Source organism: Onychostruthus taczanowskii, unplaced genomic scaffold (assembly GCF_017590055.1).
Source record: "Onychostruthus taczanowskii isolate IOZ18803 unplaced genomic scaffold, ASM1759005v1 scaffold249, whole genome shotgun sequence".
Classification (NCBI taxonomy): domain Eukaryota; kingdom Metazoa; phylum Chordata; class Aves; order Passeriformes; family Passeridae; genus Onychostruthus; species Onychostruthus taczanowskii.
In genome coordinates, this window is record NW_024499785.1 from 74,573 (window position 1) to 93,204 (window position 18,632).

At 60.5% G+C, this 18,632-nt stretch overlaps 2 protein-coding genes across 2 annotated transcripts in view; both read right to left on the reverse strand.

Annotated features, from left to right (window-relative positions):
- Positions 1-530: 530 nt before the first annotated feature.
- PHF8 (PHD finger protein 8) lies at positions 531-14,329 on the reverse strand. The gene is made up of 20 exons (XM_041406331.1): positions 13,197-14,329; positions 12,755-12,840; positions 12,338-12,446; positions 11,660-11,820; positions 10,920-11,061; positions 10,272-10,458; positions 9,664-9,826; positions 8,903-8,990; positions 8,521-8,627; positions 7,749-7,840; positions 7,223-7,312; positions 6,680-6,932; positions 6,003-6,088; positions 5,426-5,531; positions 4,702-4,787; positions 4,485-4,597; positions 3,650-3,900; positions 2,643-2,738; positions 1,789-1,944; positions 531-1,405 (listed from the first exon to the last, which is right to left on the reverse strand). Exons 1-20 carry the CDS (start codon positions 13,292-13,294, stop codon positions 1,155-1,157), a joined length of 2,721 nt encoding a protein of 906 aa, XP_041262265.1. The 5' UTR covers positions 13,295-14,329; the 3' UTR covers positions 531-1,154.
- Positions 14,330-15,939: 1,610 nt separating this feature from the next.
- WNK3 (WNK lysine deficient protein kinase 3) overlaps positions 15,940-18,632 on the reverse strand; it is a 12,698-nt gene continuing 10,005 nt past the window's right edge. Inside the window, 5 exon segments of the mRNA XM_041406332.1 lie at positions 15,940-16,065; positions 16,506-16,601; positions 16,895-17,300; positions 17,598-17,800; positions 18,493-18,539. Coding sequence (XP_041262266.1) covers positions 15,940-16,065; positions 16,506-16,601; positions 16,895-17,300; positions 17,598-17,800; positions 18,493-18,539 — 878 coding nt within the window.

Here is an 18,632-nt window from a genome sequence, read left to right on the forward strand (position 1 = left end):
GGGGGGCTGAAGGTGAAGGGGGGGAAGGTCCTGCCCGCCACAGAGCGGCTCAACCCCCCCGCTCCCCTCGCAGGCCGCGGGCCCCACGCCGTTCCCTCAAGCACCGGCACTCACCGGCACGCTGATGAGAGCGAGATCTCGCGAGGCGCTGGCGGCAGCGCGGCCCCGAAGCCTCGCGAGAGGCGCGCGGAAAGAGAGAGAGAAGCGAGAGCGGCAACGGGAGAGCGGCCCCGCCGCGGGAGGGGGAGGGAGGGCGGGGGGAGCGCGGCCGCTGCCTCAGCGGCGGGAACGGCGGCGGCGCGCGCGGCTCTCGCGAGAGCGCCGGCTGAGTGCGGCTTCAAATCTCGCGAGATTGGAGATCGCCCTCCTCGGCTGGAGGACAAGATCTCGGAAGAGCGCTGCCGGAGGGAAGGGCAAGGTCTCGCGAGAGCTGCCCGGCGGGGCGCGCTAAAGGGGGAGTCACGTGACCTCACCCGGGGCATTTTTCACCAATTGCGGTTTTTTTCTTTTTTTTTTTCCTTTTTTATTCTACAAATACAAAAGGAGGGGGGCGGGGCCGCAGCCTCAGGACACGCCTACAAAACAGGGGCAGCCAATGGGAAGCAGCCCCGCCCCATCAATCAACCTGAAGACACCTAGGGGAGGGGCAAAAAAACCCAGTGGAGACCAATCAAAGATGGCTCCGCCCCTCCCGCAGCTGTGGGGCGGGGCTTGTCCAATCGCCTGAGCTCCTGGAGGCGGGAAACGAGAAAGCCCCGCCCCCAGCCCATCCACAGCCAATGGGAAGGTGGGAACCGTGGTGGGAAGAGCTGGGATGCAGCTCCACCCTTTGTGGGCGTGGTCTGTATCTATGTGGGCGTGGATTATCATAGCCACGCCCGTGTTTTACCCTACATTACCAATGGGCGTGGCTTGGGCCGTGATGGGTGTGGTCTCATCTGAATCCACATTGTGGGTGTGGCCTCAGAGGGGTCAGGTGGAGCAACACCTGAAGGGGTGGAGCCTAAAAAGAGCCACGCCCTTTTAGCCAGCACAACCTTGTTCTGATAGGCACGGCTCCATCAGGCCCCGCCCCTTTCTGCACCAGCCCCGCCCATAGTTCATCGTTCAGCCTGCGGTGGGCGGAGCCTGGCAGGGCGTGGCCGGCCCCGCCCTCAGAGCAGCAGTTTCCCGTTGCGGTGGATTTTGAGGATCCGGCCCAGGCGCTGCTTGGCTGTGGCCAAACCCTTCCGGGGGCGCTTCCCTGCGGGGGGGTCGGGAATGTCACCGGGATTGGGGGGACAGAGCTCAAAGAGACCCCCCGAAACCACCCCAGAACCCTCGAAACCACCCCCGAACCCCCCAAAACCACCCCAGAACCACCCCATAACCTCCCCAAACCACCCCAGAACCCCCAAAACGTGTGCTGTGGGTCTAGAGAGGGCTTTGAGAGGATCTCACCACTCCAACCCCCCCCGGACACCCTAAATCCCCCCTCCACAAAACCCCTCTCCCGCAGTTCCCCCCCCCAGTGCTCCCAGTTCACCTTCTGGGCCAGTTTGGCACCCCCAAAATCCTCCTGAACTCCCCTAAAACCCCCCTGGAACCCCTAAATCCTCCACACAAAGCCCAAATCCCCCTTCCGCAGTTCCCCCCAGTGCTCCCAATTCGGCTGCTGGGCCAGTTTGGCAACCCAAAATCCCCCCCCCCCCTGACAATCCCAACCACCCCCAAAATCACCCCCAAATCCCCCTGAACTCCCCTCAATCATCCCCTGGACCCCCTAAATGCACCCCCAGAACCCCAAACTGCCCCCCCTCAGTGTTCCCAGTTCCTCCCAGTGCTCCCAGTTCACCTGCTGGGCCAGTTTGGCAGCGGCTGCCGCCAGCCCGGTCTCCACCGAGGCCACGCGCGTCCCCTCCCGCACCGGGCGGCTCTGCCGGGGCAGCGACGGCGTCACCCGGGCTGGGGACACCCCAAAATCAGACAGGGAACGGGGGGACACCCCAAAATCAGACAGGGAACGGGGGGACATCCCAAAATCAGACAGGGAACGGGGGGACACCCCAAAATCAGACAGGGAACGGGAGAACACCCCAAAATCAGGGAATAGGGGACACCCCAAAATCAGGGAATGGGGGGACATCCCAAAATCAGACAGGGAATAGGGGACACCCCAAAATCAGACAGGGAACGGGGGGACACCCCAAAATCAGACAGGGAATAGGGGACACCCCAAAATCAGACAGGGAATAGGGGACACCCCAAAATCAGACAGGGAATAGGGGGACATCCCAAAATCAGAGTACAGCAAAGGGGGACACCCCAAAATCAAACAGGGAACGGGGGGACACCCCAAAATCAGATAGGGAATGGGGGGATACCCCAAAATCTGACAGGGAATAGGGGGACATCCCAAAATCAGAGTACAGCAAAGGGGGACACCCCAAAATCAAACAGGGAACGGGGGGACACCCCAAAATCAGACCCCAAACAAGGCAAGGGGGACCCCAAATCAGCCCCTGCCCCAAAGAAGGCGGGACCAGGGATCCCCAGGAACCCCAAATCCAACCCCAGGCTCCTCAAATCCCCCAAACCTCCCCAAACCACCCAGGCCCTGCCCCAGGGACCCCCCCAAAACCCCTCCGAGGACCCCCCCAAACCTTTGGGGCTCCAGGGGGCGTCGTCCGTCACCTTCTTCTTTTTGGGGAGCGATTTCAGGGCGGGGTCGTCCTCGTCCGACTCCAGTGAGGGATAAACTGATGGGGGGGAAAGAAAAATTGGGGTTCAGGGGGGTCCTGGGGGCAGGAAAAGGGGAGTTCAGGAGGATTCCACAACGGCCTGGGAATGGTTTTGGGGTGTTCTGGGGGTAATTTTTGGGGTTTTTGGGGTATTGCTGAGATATTTTGAGTGTTTTGGGGAGTATTTTTGGAGTATTTTCAGATATTTTGGTGTTGTTTTTGGATACATTTAGGGTGTTTTGGGGATATTTGAGGTGTTTTGGGGTATTTTGGGATACTTCTGGGGCATTTTGTGTGTTTTGGGGTGGTTTTGGGGTATTTTTAGGATGGTTTTGGGGTATTTTGGGGTGGTTTTGGGGTCACACACTGTACACAGCATTCTTGAAGCAGGGTGCTTTGGGGGTATTTTGGGGTATTTTTGGGGGTATTTTTAGGATGGTTTTGGGGTATTTTAGGGTGGTTATGGGGTCACACTCACTGTACACAGCATCCTTGAAGCAGGGTGTTTTGGGGGGGATTTTGGGGTATTTTTTGGGGTATTTTTAGGATGGTTTTGGGGTCACACTTACTGTACACAGCATCCTTGAAGCAGGGTGCTTCGGGGGGATTTTGGGGCTGTCTTTGGGGTATTTTTAGGATGGTTTTGGGGTCACACTCCCTGTACTCAGCATCCTTGAAGCAGGGGGCTTCGGGGGGATTTTGGGGCTGTCTTTGGGGTATTTTTAGGATGGTTTTGGGGTCACACTCCCTGTACTCAGCATCCTTGAAGCAGGGGGCTTCGGGGGGATTTTGGGGCTGTCTTTGGGGTATTTTTAGGATGGTTTTGGGGTCACACTCCCTGTACTCAGCATCCTTGAAGCAGGGGGCTTCGGGGGGATTTTGGGGCTGTCTTTGGGGTATTTTTAGGATGGTTTTGGGGTCACACTCACTGTACTCAGCATCCTTGAAGCAGGCCCCCAGGCTGTCCTGCTCGTCCAGGCTCCCCTCAGCCTCGCTGTCGGTGCTCCGGGGGGCAGGGGGGGCTCTGCGGGGTCCCCCAGACCCCCCAGGACCCCCCCTTTCGGTGCCCCCACCCCCTCCCCACCAGTTTGGGGGTCCCAGAGGGGTCCCTGCAGGGAGGTTGGCCATGCAGAGCATGCCCTGGATGGCCTCGCGTGTGCTGGGGGAGGCGGGGGCCTCGCTGTGGAGAAAAAAAGGGGAAAAAATTGGGTTTGGGGGGGGGGTCACGGCATGTTTGGGATCCTCACATTGAGGAGAAACAGCCCCAAAAGGAGATGGACGGGGGTAAAGTGAGCCCAACCACAGAAGTTACTCCCAAAACCCAACCAGGGACCCCAAATAATCCCTAAAACCCAACTAGGGACCCCAGGTAACCCCAAAACCCAACACGGGATCCCAAATAACCCCCAGGGACCCCCCCCCAAACCAAACCCCTGCACCCCCAAAAGCAGCTAGTGACTCCCCCCAAGCCCCCCCAGATATCTGGGGACCCCCAAAATTAGCCCAGTGCTCCCTCAAGCCCCCCAGGACCCCAAAACCCAACACCTGCATTCCCAAAACACTTGGGGGATCCCCCCAAAATCCCCCTCAAATCCCTCCCCCAGCCCTGGGGACCCCCAAATCCAGCTCAGCTCCGGCTCAAAGTCCACCCCAGCCCCCCAGGAACCCCTAAAATCCAGCCCTACAATTGCCCCCCAAAATCCTGCAGGGATCCCTCCCAGACCCCTCAAACCCAGCCCAGCCCCCCCTCAGACCCCCCCAAACCTGAGCTGGGGGTACTCGGAGCCCCCCACTTGCCGGCTGGCCTTGAGCAGGTCCAGGATCCCAGCGCTGCCCCCCGCGCCCCCCTCGTCCTCCTCGTCAGTGGTGTAATCCTCCTGGGGGGAGGGGGTCAGAAACACCCCAAAAAAACACCCAAAACACCCCAAAAACCACCCCAGTCTGTCCCCAAAGAGCCCCCCAAAAACCCCCCCAGACCCACCTCGATGTCGAAGTCGACCTCCCCCGGCTCCCGCACCCGGTTGGGGTCAGAGCAGGGCTTGGCCCGAGGCAGCTTCCGGGGGAGCCCTGGGGACACCCCAAAAACGGGATTGGGGTTTGGGGTCACCCCAAAAACAGGATTGGGGTCACCCCAATAACAGGATTGGGGTCAGACCCTGAAAATGGGGATTGGGGTCACCCCAAAAACAGGACTGGGGCCACCCCAAAAACAGGATTGGGATCAGACGCCGAAAATGGGGACTGGGGTCAGACCCCAAAAATGGGGATTAGGGGTCACCCCAAAACAGAGATTGGGGTCAGACTCTGGAAATGGGGATTGGGGGAACACACCCCAAAGAAGGGGGCTGGGGTCACGCCCCAAAAATGAGGGGTTGGGGTGGGGGGGGTTGAGATCATTTTGGCGTTGTTTCGGGTCAGGTTTGGGGCTAGATTTTGGGATGGTTTGGGGTTTTTGGGGTCAGATTTGCGGCTGATTTTGGGGATGTTTGGGGATGTTTTTGGGGGTAGTTTGGGGATGGTTTTAGGGATGTTTTTGGGGATGTTTGGGGATGGTTTTGGGGGTAGTTTGGGGATGGTTTTGGGGATGTCTGGGGATGTTTTTGGGGATGGTTTTGGGGGTGGTTTGAGAATGTTTTTGGGATGTTTTTGGGATGTTTTTGGGGCTGTTTGGAGATGTTTTTGGGGGTGGTTTGGGGATGGTTTTGGGGGGTACTCGGAGCCCCCCACTTGCCGGCTGGCCTTGAGCAGGTCCAGGATCCCAGCGCTGCCCCCCGCGCCCCCCTCGTCCTCCTCGTCAGTGGTGTAATCCTCCTGGGGGGAGGGGGTCAGAAACACCCCAAAAAAACACCCAAAACACCCCAAAAACCACCCCAGTCTGTCGTGCAACCCTCCTGGGGGGCAGGGAATCAGAAATACCCAAAAATAACCAAAAACCTCCAAAAATATCCTATAATACCCCAAAACAACTCAAAAGTACCCCAAAAACACCCAAAAATACCCCAAAAAACCACCCCAATCTGGGGTGCACCCCTCCTGGGGAGCAGGGGGTCAGAAACGCTCCCCAAACCCCATTTTTGGGGTGCTCCCCAATCCCCACTTTTAGGTTGTCACCACAAAAACCCCCCCAAGAACCGCCCCCAGGACACTCCCAGTTCCCCTGAAGCCCCCCAAAAACCCTCAGAACCCCCCAAATACCCCCATGGATCCCTCCCAAAACCCCCCCAATTCCCTTAACCCCCCCCAAACCCCCAAAGAGCCCCCCAAAAACCCCCCCAGACCCACCTCGATGTCGAAGTCGACCTCCCCCGGCTCCCGCACCCGGTTGGGGTCAGAGCAGGGCTTGGCCCGAGGCAGCTTCCGGGGGAGCCCTGGGGACACCCCAAAAACGGGATTGGGGTTTGGGGTCACCCCAAAAACAGGATTGGGGTCACCCCAATAACAGGATTGGGGTCAGACCCTGAAAATGGGGATTGGGGTCACCCCAAAAACAGGACTGGGGCCACCCCAAAAACAGGATTGGGATCAGACGCCGAAAATGGGGACTGGGGTCAGACCCCAAAAATGGGGATTAGGGGTCACCCCAAAACAGAGATTGGGGTCAGACTCTGGAAATGGGGATTGGGGGAACACACCCCAAAGAAGGGGGCTGGGGTCACGCCCCAAAAATGAGGGGTTGGGGTGGGGGGGGTTGAGATCATTTTGGCGTTGTTTCGGGTCAGGTTTGGGGCTAGATTTTGGGATGGTTTGGGGTTTTTGGGGTCAGATTTGCGGCTGATTTTGGGGATGTTTGGGGATGTTTTTGGGGGTAGTTTGGGGATGGTTTTAGGGATGTTTTTGGGGATGTTTGGGGATGGTTTTGGGGGTAGTTTGGGGATGGTTTTGGGGATGTCTGGGGATGTTTTTGGGGGTAGTTTGGGGATGTTTTTGGGGATGTTTGGGGATGTTTTTGGGATACCCACGGGGCAGGCGGCGCGGGCCCCGCCGCGGGGGGGTCTCGTCGATCTGCAGCTCCTCCTCCGAGTCCAGGTCCAGGGGAGAGCTGGGGGGGGAGCAGGGGTCGGGGGGGACTGGGGGGGGGTTCGGGGTCCCCCCATCGTCAGGGGGGCGGGAGTTGGGGGGGGGCTTGCGGAGCCCCCCCTTTTTGGGGGCTGGAACGCCCCAGGGGGGCCCAAAGGGGGTCCCCGACATCCCCGTGCTCTGCTGGAACAGTTCCTGTGGGGAGGGGATACAGAGCTCCCAATATGTCCCAGTATCACCCAGTATGATCCAGTTCCTCCCAGTAACCCCAAAACCTCCTCAGAACCCCTCCCAGTGGCCGCCCAATTCCTTCCAGTCCCTCCCCAGTTGCTCCCAGTCCCTTCCCAGTGCACTTCAAATCCCTCCCAGTGCCCCCCCCATTCCATCCCAGCCCCCCCCAGTCCCTCCCAGTACCCACCTAATTCCCCACCACCCCCCCCAGTCACTCCCAGTCCCTCCCAGTGCTCCCAGTTCTCCCAGTTCACCTCTGCCAACCGGATCTCCCTGCCCAGTTCCTTGATCAGCTGCCCCGGCCGGACGGTCTCGGGGATCTCCTGCTCATGCTCTGCCAGAACCTGGGGAGGAAAGGGTTAAAATGAGGGCGAAAGGGTTAAAATGGGGGAGACCCCAAACCTGAGGAACCCCAAAACCTCCCCCCAAAACCTCCCACCCCTCCAGAGCCCCCCAAAATCCCTTGGAACCCCCCCAAAATAGCTTTGAGCACCCCCCAAACCACTCAGGACCCTCCCAAAATCCTTTTGGACAACCCCCAAAACCCCTCGGGACCCCCCAAAATCCATCTGGAGCCCCCCAGAATCCATCTGGAGACCCCAAAATCCCTCAGGACCCTCCCAAAGTCCAAAACCCCTCGGGACCATCCCAGAACCCATCTGGAGTCCCCCAAAACCCCTTGGGACCCTCCCAAATCGCCCTGGAGCCCCCCGTAATCCCTCTAGACCCCCCCAAAACCCTTCAGGATCCCCCCCAAAACCACTCTGGACCCCCCCAAACCTCTCGGCGGGTCCAGGCTCGGAAGGCCCCGGTCAGGGCTCGGGCTCCCAGCACCAAATAGGCAGCGGGGTGCCGACGGTTCTCTCGCAGCCCTGCACCCCAAAAATCCCAAAAAACCCACATTGGGATGGGAACCACCAAACCAGTGTGGGAACCACAGGGACACCCCAAAATCAGGATGTGAAACTCAGTGACAACCTCAAAAATTGAGGATGGGACCCACCAGATCCTTCTTGGGGGGATCTCCAACTCCCCCAGATGGGTTTAGAACCCCCACACACAGATTTAAACCCCCCGCCCAATAAGTTTCAAGCCCCCCCAGGTGGGTTTGCAGCCCCCCCAAGCCCTCTCAGTTTGGTTTAAGCCCCTCCAGTTGGGTTTAAAGCCTCCCCAGATGGGTTCAAAGCCCCCTAAGTTCAGTTTAAAGGTCCCAGGATGGGTTTAGAACACCCCCCCAGATGACTTTACACAGGTTTAAACCCTTCCCCGTGGCTTCCCAGCCCCCCCAGTTGGGTTTAGAGCCCCCACAGATGAGTTCAAACCTCTCCCAGTTGGGTTTAAAGACCCCTAGATGTGTCTAGAGCCCCCCCAGGTGGGTTTAAACCCCCCCAGGTGGGTTCCCAGCCCCCCCAGACAGGTTTTAACCCTCCCCAGGTGGGTTTAAACCCCCCCCCAAGGTGGGTTCCCAGCCCCCCCAGACAGGTTTTAACCCTCCCCAGGTGGGTTTAAACCCCCCCAGGTGGGTCCCCAGCCCCCCAGGAGGGGCACCCACCTCGGAAGGTGTCCAGCAGGTGCCTCCCCACGTACCAGCAGATGGTCTCAAAATTGGGGAACTTGGCCAGGTCAGGGGTGTTGAGGCGACGCTGCAGCTCATACGCCCTGGGGAATTTTTGGGGGGTCAGGGGGGGCTTTGGGGAGGGGTGTCTGGGGGATCCACAGGCACCCCACAACACCTGCTGGGCTGAGGGCACCCTGAAATTCTCCCTGCATCCCAAAACTCTCACCCAACACCAAAAACACCCCTAAAACCCTTCCAAAACCCCCAAACCCTCAACCAGCCCCCCCCCCAAACTCTCCCCAAAAACATCCCCAAACACCCTCAAAACCTGATCAAAACCCCCCAAACCCTCCCAAAAGCCCCCTCCCCAACCCACCGGAGCTGCATGCCGATGTTGAGGCTGTGCAGGAAGTGCCCCCCGAAGGCCAGAGAGTCCACGGGGGTCAGCACAGCGTGGATCCAGCCTGGGGACAGACACGGGGAACTGGGAGCACTGGGGCAGGCACAGGGAACCGGGGCAGGCACGAGCAGCTGGGGCAACTGGAGAACTGGGAGGGGCCACTGGGGGAAATGGGAAGGGCACTGGGAGCACTGGGAGCTGCAGGAGAGCACCGGGATCCATTGGAAAAGGAGAGGCTGGTTGGCTGGGGTTACTGGGAGCCCTCGTCTGACCCCCACCAGGAAACACTAGGGGGTCCCCAAGGTCACCAAACCCTCCCCTGGTGACACAAGTGACACTGGGGTATGTTTGGGGGTGGTCTGGCCCTAGCCCGGTGACACAGGTCACCTAACCACCTAGCACAGGTGACAACGGGGCTGCGTTTGGGGTCTGGCACAGGTGGCACAGGTGACACTGGGGGGTCTCTGTCCCTTGCACAGGTGACACTGGGAGCGTCTGTGCCTTACACAGGTGACACTGCAGGTGCACTTGGGGCCTGGCACAGGTGGCACAGATGGCACTGAAGGTGTCTGTGCGTTACACAGGTGACACTGCAGGTGCACTTGGGGTCTGGCACAGGTGGCACAGATGGCACTGAAGGTGTCTGTGCCTTACACAGGTGACACTGCAGGTGCACTTGGGGCCTGGCACAGGTGGCACCGAGGTTGTGCCCAGCTGTCCCCGAGCCACCCCCTCACCTGTGGGGATGAAGAGGGTCTGTCCCTGGCGCAGGTGGCACCGGAAGCACCGATCCACCTGGTCCCCGAAGAAGAGCTCGGGCTGGTTCCGGGAGCTGCTCCAGGCCTCGAACAGCGCCAGGTTGGCGGCCGAGGGACGCGCCAGGTAAAAGATCTGCTCACCCTGGGGCACAGGTGAGGGGGGGGCACGTGGGACAGGTAAGAGCACCAGGTTTCATTCCCCCAAATGGCATCTGAAATCCCCCAAATCCCCTCTACAATCCCCTAAAACCCCTTCCCAGACCTCTGGAGAAGCCCCACTTTGTACCCTGAGCACGAGGTACCAGGCCGAGGTGCCCCCTCAGTCACCATTAAAGTCCTTATAACCACACAACCCCAACCTCAATTACCCCAAAAAACTCCCAAATCTTCTCTAAAAACCCTCTAAAACCACCCCCCAGACTCCTGGAGAACCCCACCTTGTACCCTGAGCATGTGGTACCAAGCTGAGGTCCCCTGCAGTCGATGTGAAAGTCACTGTAACCACACACCCCAGCCCTAATTTCCCTGTAACTCCCCCCAAGTCCCCTATAAACCCCCCCAAAATCCCTTACAAACCCCCCTCGTACCCTGAGCACGTGGTACCAGGCCGAGGTGCCCCCGCAGTCGATGTGGAAGTCGCTGTAGCTGTCCTTGGCCCCCATCAGGCAGAATTTCTGCACGCTCGGCCGCTCCCGCGCCGACTCCCCCGGCCACAGGTTCTCCACCCACGAGAGCTTCCGCACGATCCGCGGGGTCTGCACCAGGTTCGACAGCCTGGGCACCCCAAAAAACAGGGGTCAGGAAGTGGGGAACCCCCCATGGGGCACGGGGTACCCCAGGCATGAAAGGATGTAGTGGTGGATGCCAGGGATCCAGTGGCAGGATCGGGGATTTTGGGGGTCCTTGGAGGGCAAGATCTGGGATTTTGGGTGTTCCTGTGGTCGGAGGAGGGAAGGGGGAGGATCTGGATTTTCAGGGTCCCTGGGGTTGGAGGAGGAGGGAAGGGGGAGGATCTGGGATTTTGGGGGTCCCTGGGGTTAGGCAAGGAGAAGGATCCAGGATTTTGAGCGTCCCTGATGTTGGAGGAGGAGGAGGCACTGGGAGCACTGGAAAGAACTGGGAGTTACTGGGAGCACTGTGAAGGACCAGGCAGCACTGGAAAGAACTGGGAATTACTGGGAGCACTGGGAAGGGACTAGGCAGGGCTGGGAGCCACTGGGAGCACTGGGACCCACCGCGTGTCTGAGAACTCCAGGCCGGTGACGCTGAGGACGCGCTCGCGCCGGGGTCCCCCCAGGTAGGCCACGAAGTCCCCGAGGCGCATGCGCAGCTCGGCCTGGCGGCCCACGTCCAGCACGGCCACCACTTTGTCAGCTCCTGAGGGCCCCCAAACTGCCTGAGCACCCCAAAAACGGCCAGGGAGACCCCCAAAACCTCTCTGTGTGCCCCAAAACTGCCTGAGCATCACAAAACCCCCCAAACCTCCCAGTGCACCCCAAAACTGCCTGAGTATTACAAAAACGGCTGAGAGACACTAAACTCCCCCCCCAACCTCCCCGTGGATCCCCAGACCTCCCTAAGCACCCCAAAACCAGCTGGGGGCCCCCAAAAATCCCCCCAAACCTTCCTGAGAACCCCCAAACCTGAATAGGGACCCTCTGGGCCCTCACCCATCCCCCCAGGACCCCTCAATACAGTGTAAGAAGCCAACAAGGGGGTGTAGTTATAGGGGGGACCCTGACCCTACTGTGGGGTCCTGGGTATCCCCTGACATCCCCAGACCCCCCAAACACCCCCATGCACCCCATACCATGAATGGGGGCCCTCTAGACCCTCACCTGTACGCCCAGGACCCCCCAGTAGAGTGCAAAGAGTGAACTTGTAAGGAGGATCCTGCTCCTATTATGGGGTCTTGGGGACCCCCCGATACTCCCAGCCCCTCCAAAAGCCCCCCAGGCCCCCCAAAGCCCCTGACCAACGTGGTGCAGGACGTCGCGGGGGGTGAAGGACGGGGGGGGCAGGGTCATGCCCAGCCCCTCGTGCCGTGCCACCAGGATGGGCACGCTGAAGCTGTTCTCCTCCAGGTACTCCACGGTCAGCTGGGCCCCGCTGGGCCGCAGCAGCACCTCGTCCGCACTTGGGGGGCAAAGCAGGGGGGTGAGACACGCAGGAGTGACTCCAGACCCCCTGAACCCCACAGGGACCCCCCCAACCACCACAGGGATCACCTAACTCCCGCAGGGATCACCCAACCCCTGAGCATTTGCTGGGCCACAGCACACCTCGTCCGCACTGGGGGCGTACAGCAGGGGGGTGAGACCCCCAGGAGTGACCCCAGACCCCCTGAACCCCACAGGGACACCCCCCAACTCCCACAGGGATCACCCAACCCCTGACCATTTGCTGGGCCACAGCAGCACCTGGTCCATGCTGGGGGCGCAGAGCAGAGCAGTGAGACCCCCGAGAGTGACCGACACTCCCCAGGAGTGACCAACATCACTCAGGACTGACCAACACCCTCCAGAACTGACCTTCGCCTGTGCGAGGGGTACAGCCGGACTGACCCTCACTGAGAGTGCCCAACACCTGGCACCGACCTTCACCTGGCACTGACCCTCACCTGGCACTGACCCACACCCAGCCCTGCCCTCACCTGGGGAAGGTGCGGCCCCGCAGCTCCCGGATGAACTGGGCACTGCCGGTCCGGGCCGGACGGCCGGGGTCCTGCTCCGGGGCCTTGGCCGGGCCACGGCGCCGCTTCACTGCGGGACAGGGGGACACGGTGGGGACAGAGGGACACGTGGGGATGCACAGGGACAGAGGGACACGTGGGGATGCACAGGGACAGAGGGACACGTGGGGACAGAGGGACACACAGGGACACAGTGGGGACATGGACACACAAGGACATGGACACATGGGGACACACAAGGAATCGGGGATCCACGGGGAGCCCAGAGCATCTCCCCCGCCCCCATCCCAGTGCATCCCAGTCCTTCCCAGTCCCACTCACTGGCACTCTCAGTGCCCCCCATCCCAGTCCCTCCCAGTCCCTCCCAGTCCCACTCACTGACGGAAGGCCCCCTGAGCACGGCGCACTGGGGGCAGTGGTACAGGTCGATCTCCGCCGCCGCCTCCTCCTCCACCCCCACGCAGCTGTGGGGACACCCCAGTAACTCCCAGTGCCTCCCAATAACCACCAAGCACCTTCCCAGTAACCCCCAGCCACCTCCCCACTAACCCCAATCACATCCCAGAATTATCTTTGTACTTCCCCGTCCCTCCCAGACCTTCCCAGTACCCCGTAGCCCCCGCCAGAATTCTTCCAGTGCTCTCCAGTACCACCCAGGCTTCTCCCAGTCCTTCCCAGTACACCCCTTAAGTCCCTTTCAGTACCCCTGGACTTCTCCCAGTCCCCTCCAGATGCCTCCCAGTCCTCCCCCAGTGCCTCCCAGATGCCTCCCACTACTCCCAGTCCCCCCCCAGCCCCATCCCAGTGCCCCCAGTCGCACCTGCCATGGAACCAGTCCTGACAGCCATCGCACTCGATCATGAAGCGGGTCACATCGTAGGGCAGGCGGCACAGGCAGTACACGGGCACCGAGGCCATGGCCGGGCCCCCGGGGCGACCCCCGACCCTACGGACCCCCGCGACCCCCCCCGGCCCGGGACATCCGCGTGCTGCCCGCCAGACCCCCGAAAATCCCCTCCAAAGAAAAAACCAACCCAGAAAAACACTCTCAAGAACACACCAAAAGCAACCTCAAAAAAAAACCCCACCAAAACAGCCTCAAAAACACCCAGAAACAGCTTCAGCAAAACCCCAAAATCAGGCTCAAAAAACACCCCAAAAATACCCCCCAAACAACTCCCTCAAAAAAAAACCACTCAAAAAAAAAACCCAAAAACCAACCCCTAGGCTGCTCCCCTACAAACACCCCCAAAGCCCCCCCAAAACGCGGCCTGTGGAGGACCCTGAGGGGAACTGAGGGGCACGACCCCCCAAAAAACCCTATACGGGCCGGGGGCACCCCAAAAGGGCCTGCAGAGACTTGGGATCCCCCTCAGGTATTGATGAGGGCCTAAGACCTCCCCCAAAAGGGTCTAGAGGTGTAGGGAAACCCCTCCAAGGGTCGCCAGGGCTCTGGGACCCCCTCCCCGAGGCTTTATACGGCCCAGAGCCCCCCAAAAATGCACCCACAGGGTCTCCCCCGCCCCTATAGCGTGTGGGAACCCCCAAAAGCGCCGCCGGGCCCGGGGTCCCCTCACAGCGTCCGTGGGGTCTCGGCCGCCCCCTCCCCCCGCGCTGTGGGGTCGCCGGGACGCCCCCAAAGACCCCCGGGACCCCTTAAAAGCTTTGGGGATCCCCAAAAAGCCGCCGACACCTCCTCAAGGCCGGCGGGATCCCCCCCGAGGCCTGCGGGATACCGCGAGGCCTGCGCCCCCCCCACCGCCACCTCCCGACTAGGCCGCAGCCCGCCCCGGCAAGGCCCAGCGCTTCTCGCGGCCGCTCCTCCGCCGCCGCCAGGTCGCCGCCGCCGCTGCCGGCCCCGGGCCCGGTGCTGCCGCCGCCGCCGCGGCCTCCGCGCGCTCCGGGCCGCCCGGGAAAGTTTTATTCAAACGCGGAAACGGGGAGGGAGAGGGCGGGGCCCCGGCGCCATTTTGGCCGCGTCGAGCCGCCATCTTGGGAAGGGCGAGGACGCCATTTTGGGAAGGACGAAACGCCCCCATTGGGTGTGCGGGGGCGGGGCCGCCATCTTGGGCGTGGCGCCGCCGTCGCCAGCTTGAGTATGGCGACCCGGCCGCCATTTTGGGAGTGGCGCGCACCAGCCACGCTTTTATTTCTTAAATTTTAGGATTTTTTTTTTTTTCTCGCGCTTTTTAACAATTTCCCCGCAAAACAAACGCCTTCCCACCCTCTCGAACCAGAACACCCGAGAATTCACCCCGAAACCTCGCTCGCTTGGTGAAGGGGTGAGGTAGATGAGCGGAAAACACGACAAAATGACCCAAAAATTGGGGTGAGGGAGGGGTACAGGAATGAGAGGGGGTTGTTGCACCAGTATGACCAGTATAGGGGGGGTGGGTCACCAGTAAAACCAGTACAGCCTGCTCTCCTCCACTGTGGTCACATGACAGGGAATTCCATGCCTGTAAGGGGCTTTTGGTGAAAAATGGAAATTTTGGGGGCTCTGGAGTGTATTGAGGGGGGGAAAGGGAATTTTGGGATAAATGAGAGGTTTGGGTTCAACCGTTTGTGTTTTGGGGCAAAATGAGGCTGTTTGGGAGCTAAAAATTGGGATCACTTCGTGTGGGGGACAAAAAGAGCGGCAAGGGCCAAAAAAGGGATTTTTGTGTGAAATTTGGAGATTTTGGGGCTGAAAATAGGGTCTCCTGAGGGAGAAGGGAAGGCTCTGAAAGAGATTTTTTTGGGGTGAAATGATGCAATTTGGGGAGCAAAAAGTGGGATAATGTTGTGGGAGGGTTGGAAAAGGGGAGATAGGCTGAAAAAGGGGTTTTGGGTTAAAACAAGGCAATTTTGGGGCAAACAAGTGTCATCACATTCAGGGGGTGTGAAAAAGAGGGGCAGAAAGGCCACAAAAAAAAGATTTTTGGGGTGAAATGAGGTGATTTGGGGGCTAAAAAATGGGGTCACCTCATGCAGAGGGGGAATGGCCCAAAAAGAGAATTTGGGGGTAAAATGAGGGATTTGGGGCAGAAAATTGGGGTGGGCAAGGCACAAAAAAGGGGAGTTTTGAAGTGAAATGAGGGGAGTTTGGGCACCAGAAAGTGGGGTAATCTTGCAAAGGGGGAATAACCCAAAAAAGGTGGGGGTTGGGATAAAATAGAAAGATTTTGGGGCCAAAAAGGGTGGGGGGGGGGAGGATTTGGGGTCAAAATGAGGAGCTTTTGGGGCCAGAAACTGGGGGGGTCGAGTATCCTATAAACGGGATTTTGGGGGTGAATTGAGACCAGAAAGTGGGTTCAGCCCACACGGGCAGCAAATAAAGGGGAATTTTAGGGCAAAATAAGGCATTTTTGGGGCCAGAAACAGGGGTTACACCACAGAACCCAAACAAAGGGGAATTTCAGAGTGAAACAAGGTCATTTTTGGGCTGGAAATTTGGGGTCACCCAATGGGGGGGGGTTATAAAAGGGGGTTTTGGGGTGAAACAAAGCCATTCAGGGGCTGGAAATCGGGATTTTGACCCAAAATCAGGGGGTTTGGGGGGGGCAGGGTGTCGGGACCCCCCTTTACTCAGCCCCCGGGGGGAGGGGGCTGCCCCCCCCACGCAGGGCAGGTTTGGGGGGGGGCAGCTCCCCCCATTTTCGGGGGGTCCCACGGGTGCCGCGCAGGGTGGAGACCCACGAGGAGGTGGCCTGGGGGAGGAAGGAGGAGCTGAGGCCTCTGCAGGTAGGGGAGGGGAATTTGGAAAAGGGGGACCCACCTGCACCCCAAAACCTCCCCTCGCACCCTAAAACCTCTTTTTACCCCAAAGCCTGCACCGCCAAAATCCCTCCCTGCACCCCAAAACTTCCCCTTTTTACCCCAATCCCCTTCCCCCACCCTAAAATCCCCCCTTTGCACCCCAGAATCCTCTCTTTGCACCCCAAACCCCCTTTTGCATCCCAAAAATCCCCCTTTGTACTCCAAAATCCCCTTCCTGTGGCACCCCAAAATCCCTCCCTGCAACCCAAAACCTCTTTTTTACCCCAACCCCTTCCCCCACCCCAAAATCCCCCCATTTGTACCCCAAAATCCCCTCCTAGCCCCCCAAATTCACCCTTTTCACCTCAAAATCCCCCCCCCCCCAAAATCCTCCCCCATGCAGAGCAGGCTTGGGGGGGGGCAGCTCCCCCCATTTTCGGGGGGTCCCACGGGTGCCGCGCAGGGTGGAGACCCACGAGGAGGTGGCCTGGGGGAGGAAGGAGGGAAAAATGGGGGTTCAGCTTTTGGGGACCCCCAAAAAACCCTCTCAGCTTCCCACCCACCCCCAGACCCCCAAAAATGGGGAGCAGTCCCCCCCAGCCCCCCAGTAACCATCTCAGGCCCCCAAAAAATTCCCCTAGATCCCTAAAACTGGGATAAAGAGCCCCTCCAGCCCCCCAAAAAGGGGTGCAGGCCTCCCCACCAAATGATCCCTCCAGACCCCCCTAAAATGGGGTGGGGAGCCATTCCAGCCCCCCAAAAGTCCCCCCGCCCCCCCACCTGGGCCCTGGCCGTGTCCTGGACCCACTCATCCACCAGCCGGTGCAGGTCGTCGGTGAAGAGCCCCTTTTTTGGGGGGGCCGGGGGCGTCGGGTCCCCTCTAAAGGACAGACAAATCCCCTCCTAGCCCCCCAAATCCACCCTTTGCACCTCAAAATCCCCGCACCCCAAAATCCCCTCCTAGCCCCCCAAACCTGTCAAGGCCACGCCCCGGCCCCGCCCACGCGCCCGGGCCCCCCGAGGCCGCCGCGGGGACCCCCCGAGGCCGCGCTGGGGTGGGGTCCCGCCACCCCCTCCCCATTTTGGGGGGTCCCCCCGGGCCTCTTTGAGGGCTCGGAGCCGATGGTGCAGCTCCCGCAGCTCCCGGTCCTGCCGCGCCCGCAGCTCCAGAACCTCCTGGATGTGCCTGAGGGGGCAGGGGGGGTCACAGGGGGTCCCCAAAAACCTTCCCGAGACCCCCGAAACCTCCCCCGAACCCCCAAAACCCTCTCTGAGACCCCCAAAACTCTCCCAGAACCCCCAAACCCTCCCCGGGACCCCCAAAACCACCCCAGGGTCCCAGTCATGCCACACTGGCAGTTCAAGCGTCTCCGGGAAGTGCCTGGGTGAGGTCAGGGGGTGCCCCTAAGCCCCTCCAAGACCCCTTGGGACCCCCAAATCTCCTCAGGACCCCCCAAACCACCCCCCAAAAGCCCTCACTCACTTCTCTCGCAGCCGCCGCAGCTGCTCCCGCAGCGCCTCGTCCTCAGGCTCCGAGTCCCCATCGCTGCTCAGGGGGGTCTCGGGGGACCCCGGGGGGAGCAGGGGGGCCCCGGGGGGGTGCGGGGGTCCCCCCAGTCCCCCGCTCTCGCTGCCTGAGCTGGGGCCCCCCCAGTCGCCCTCGGGGTCGGGGGGCTCAGGGGGTGGCTGGGTGGGACAGTTTGGGGGTCTCTGGTGTTGTTCTGGGGTCCCTGGGGCAGATCTGGGGTCTCTGGGGTGGTTTGGGGGTCTCTGGGACAGACTTGGGGGTCTCTGGGGTAGTTTTGGGGATCTCCAAGGCCGTTTGGGGGGGTCCCTGGGGCAGTTTGGAGGTCCCTTGGGACAGTTTGGGGGTCTCTGGTGTTGTTCTGGGGTCCCTGGGGCAGATCTGGGGTCTCTGGGGTGGTTTGGGGGTCTCTGGGACAGACTTGGGGGTCTCTGGGGTAGTTTTGGGGATCTCCAAGGCCGTTTGGGGGGGTCCCTGGGGCAGTTTGGAGGTCCCTTGGGACAGTTTGGGGGTCTCTGGTGTTGTTCTAGGGTCTCTAGGGCAGATTTGGGGTCTCTGGGGTGGTTTGGGGGTCCCTGGGACAGACTTGGGGGTCTCTGGGGTAGTTTTGGGGATCTCCAAGGCCGTTTCGGGGGGCCCTGGGGAAGTTGGGAGGTCCCTTGGGACAGTTTGGGGGTCTCTGGTGTTGTTCTAGGGTCTCTAGGGCAGATTTGGGGTCTCTGGGGTGGTTTGGGGGTCCCTGGGATAACTCTGGGGTCTCTTGGGGTAGTTCTGAAGTCTCTGGGGCAGTTTTGGGGGGGTTCCTGTGGCAGTTTTAGGGTTCTTGGGGCACTTTGGGGTCCCCAACACCCACCTGGCAGTGCCCTCGCCTTGGGGGGTCCCCGAGTTCCTCTGGCTCCTCTGTGGGACAGGGGGGTCAGTGGCGGGGGGGCACAGGGGGTAAATGGGGGTACAGGGGGATATGGGGGTGGAAATGGGGGGTGGAAGGGCAAA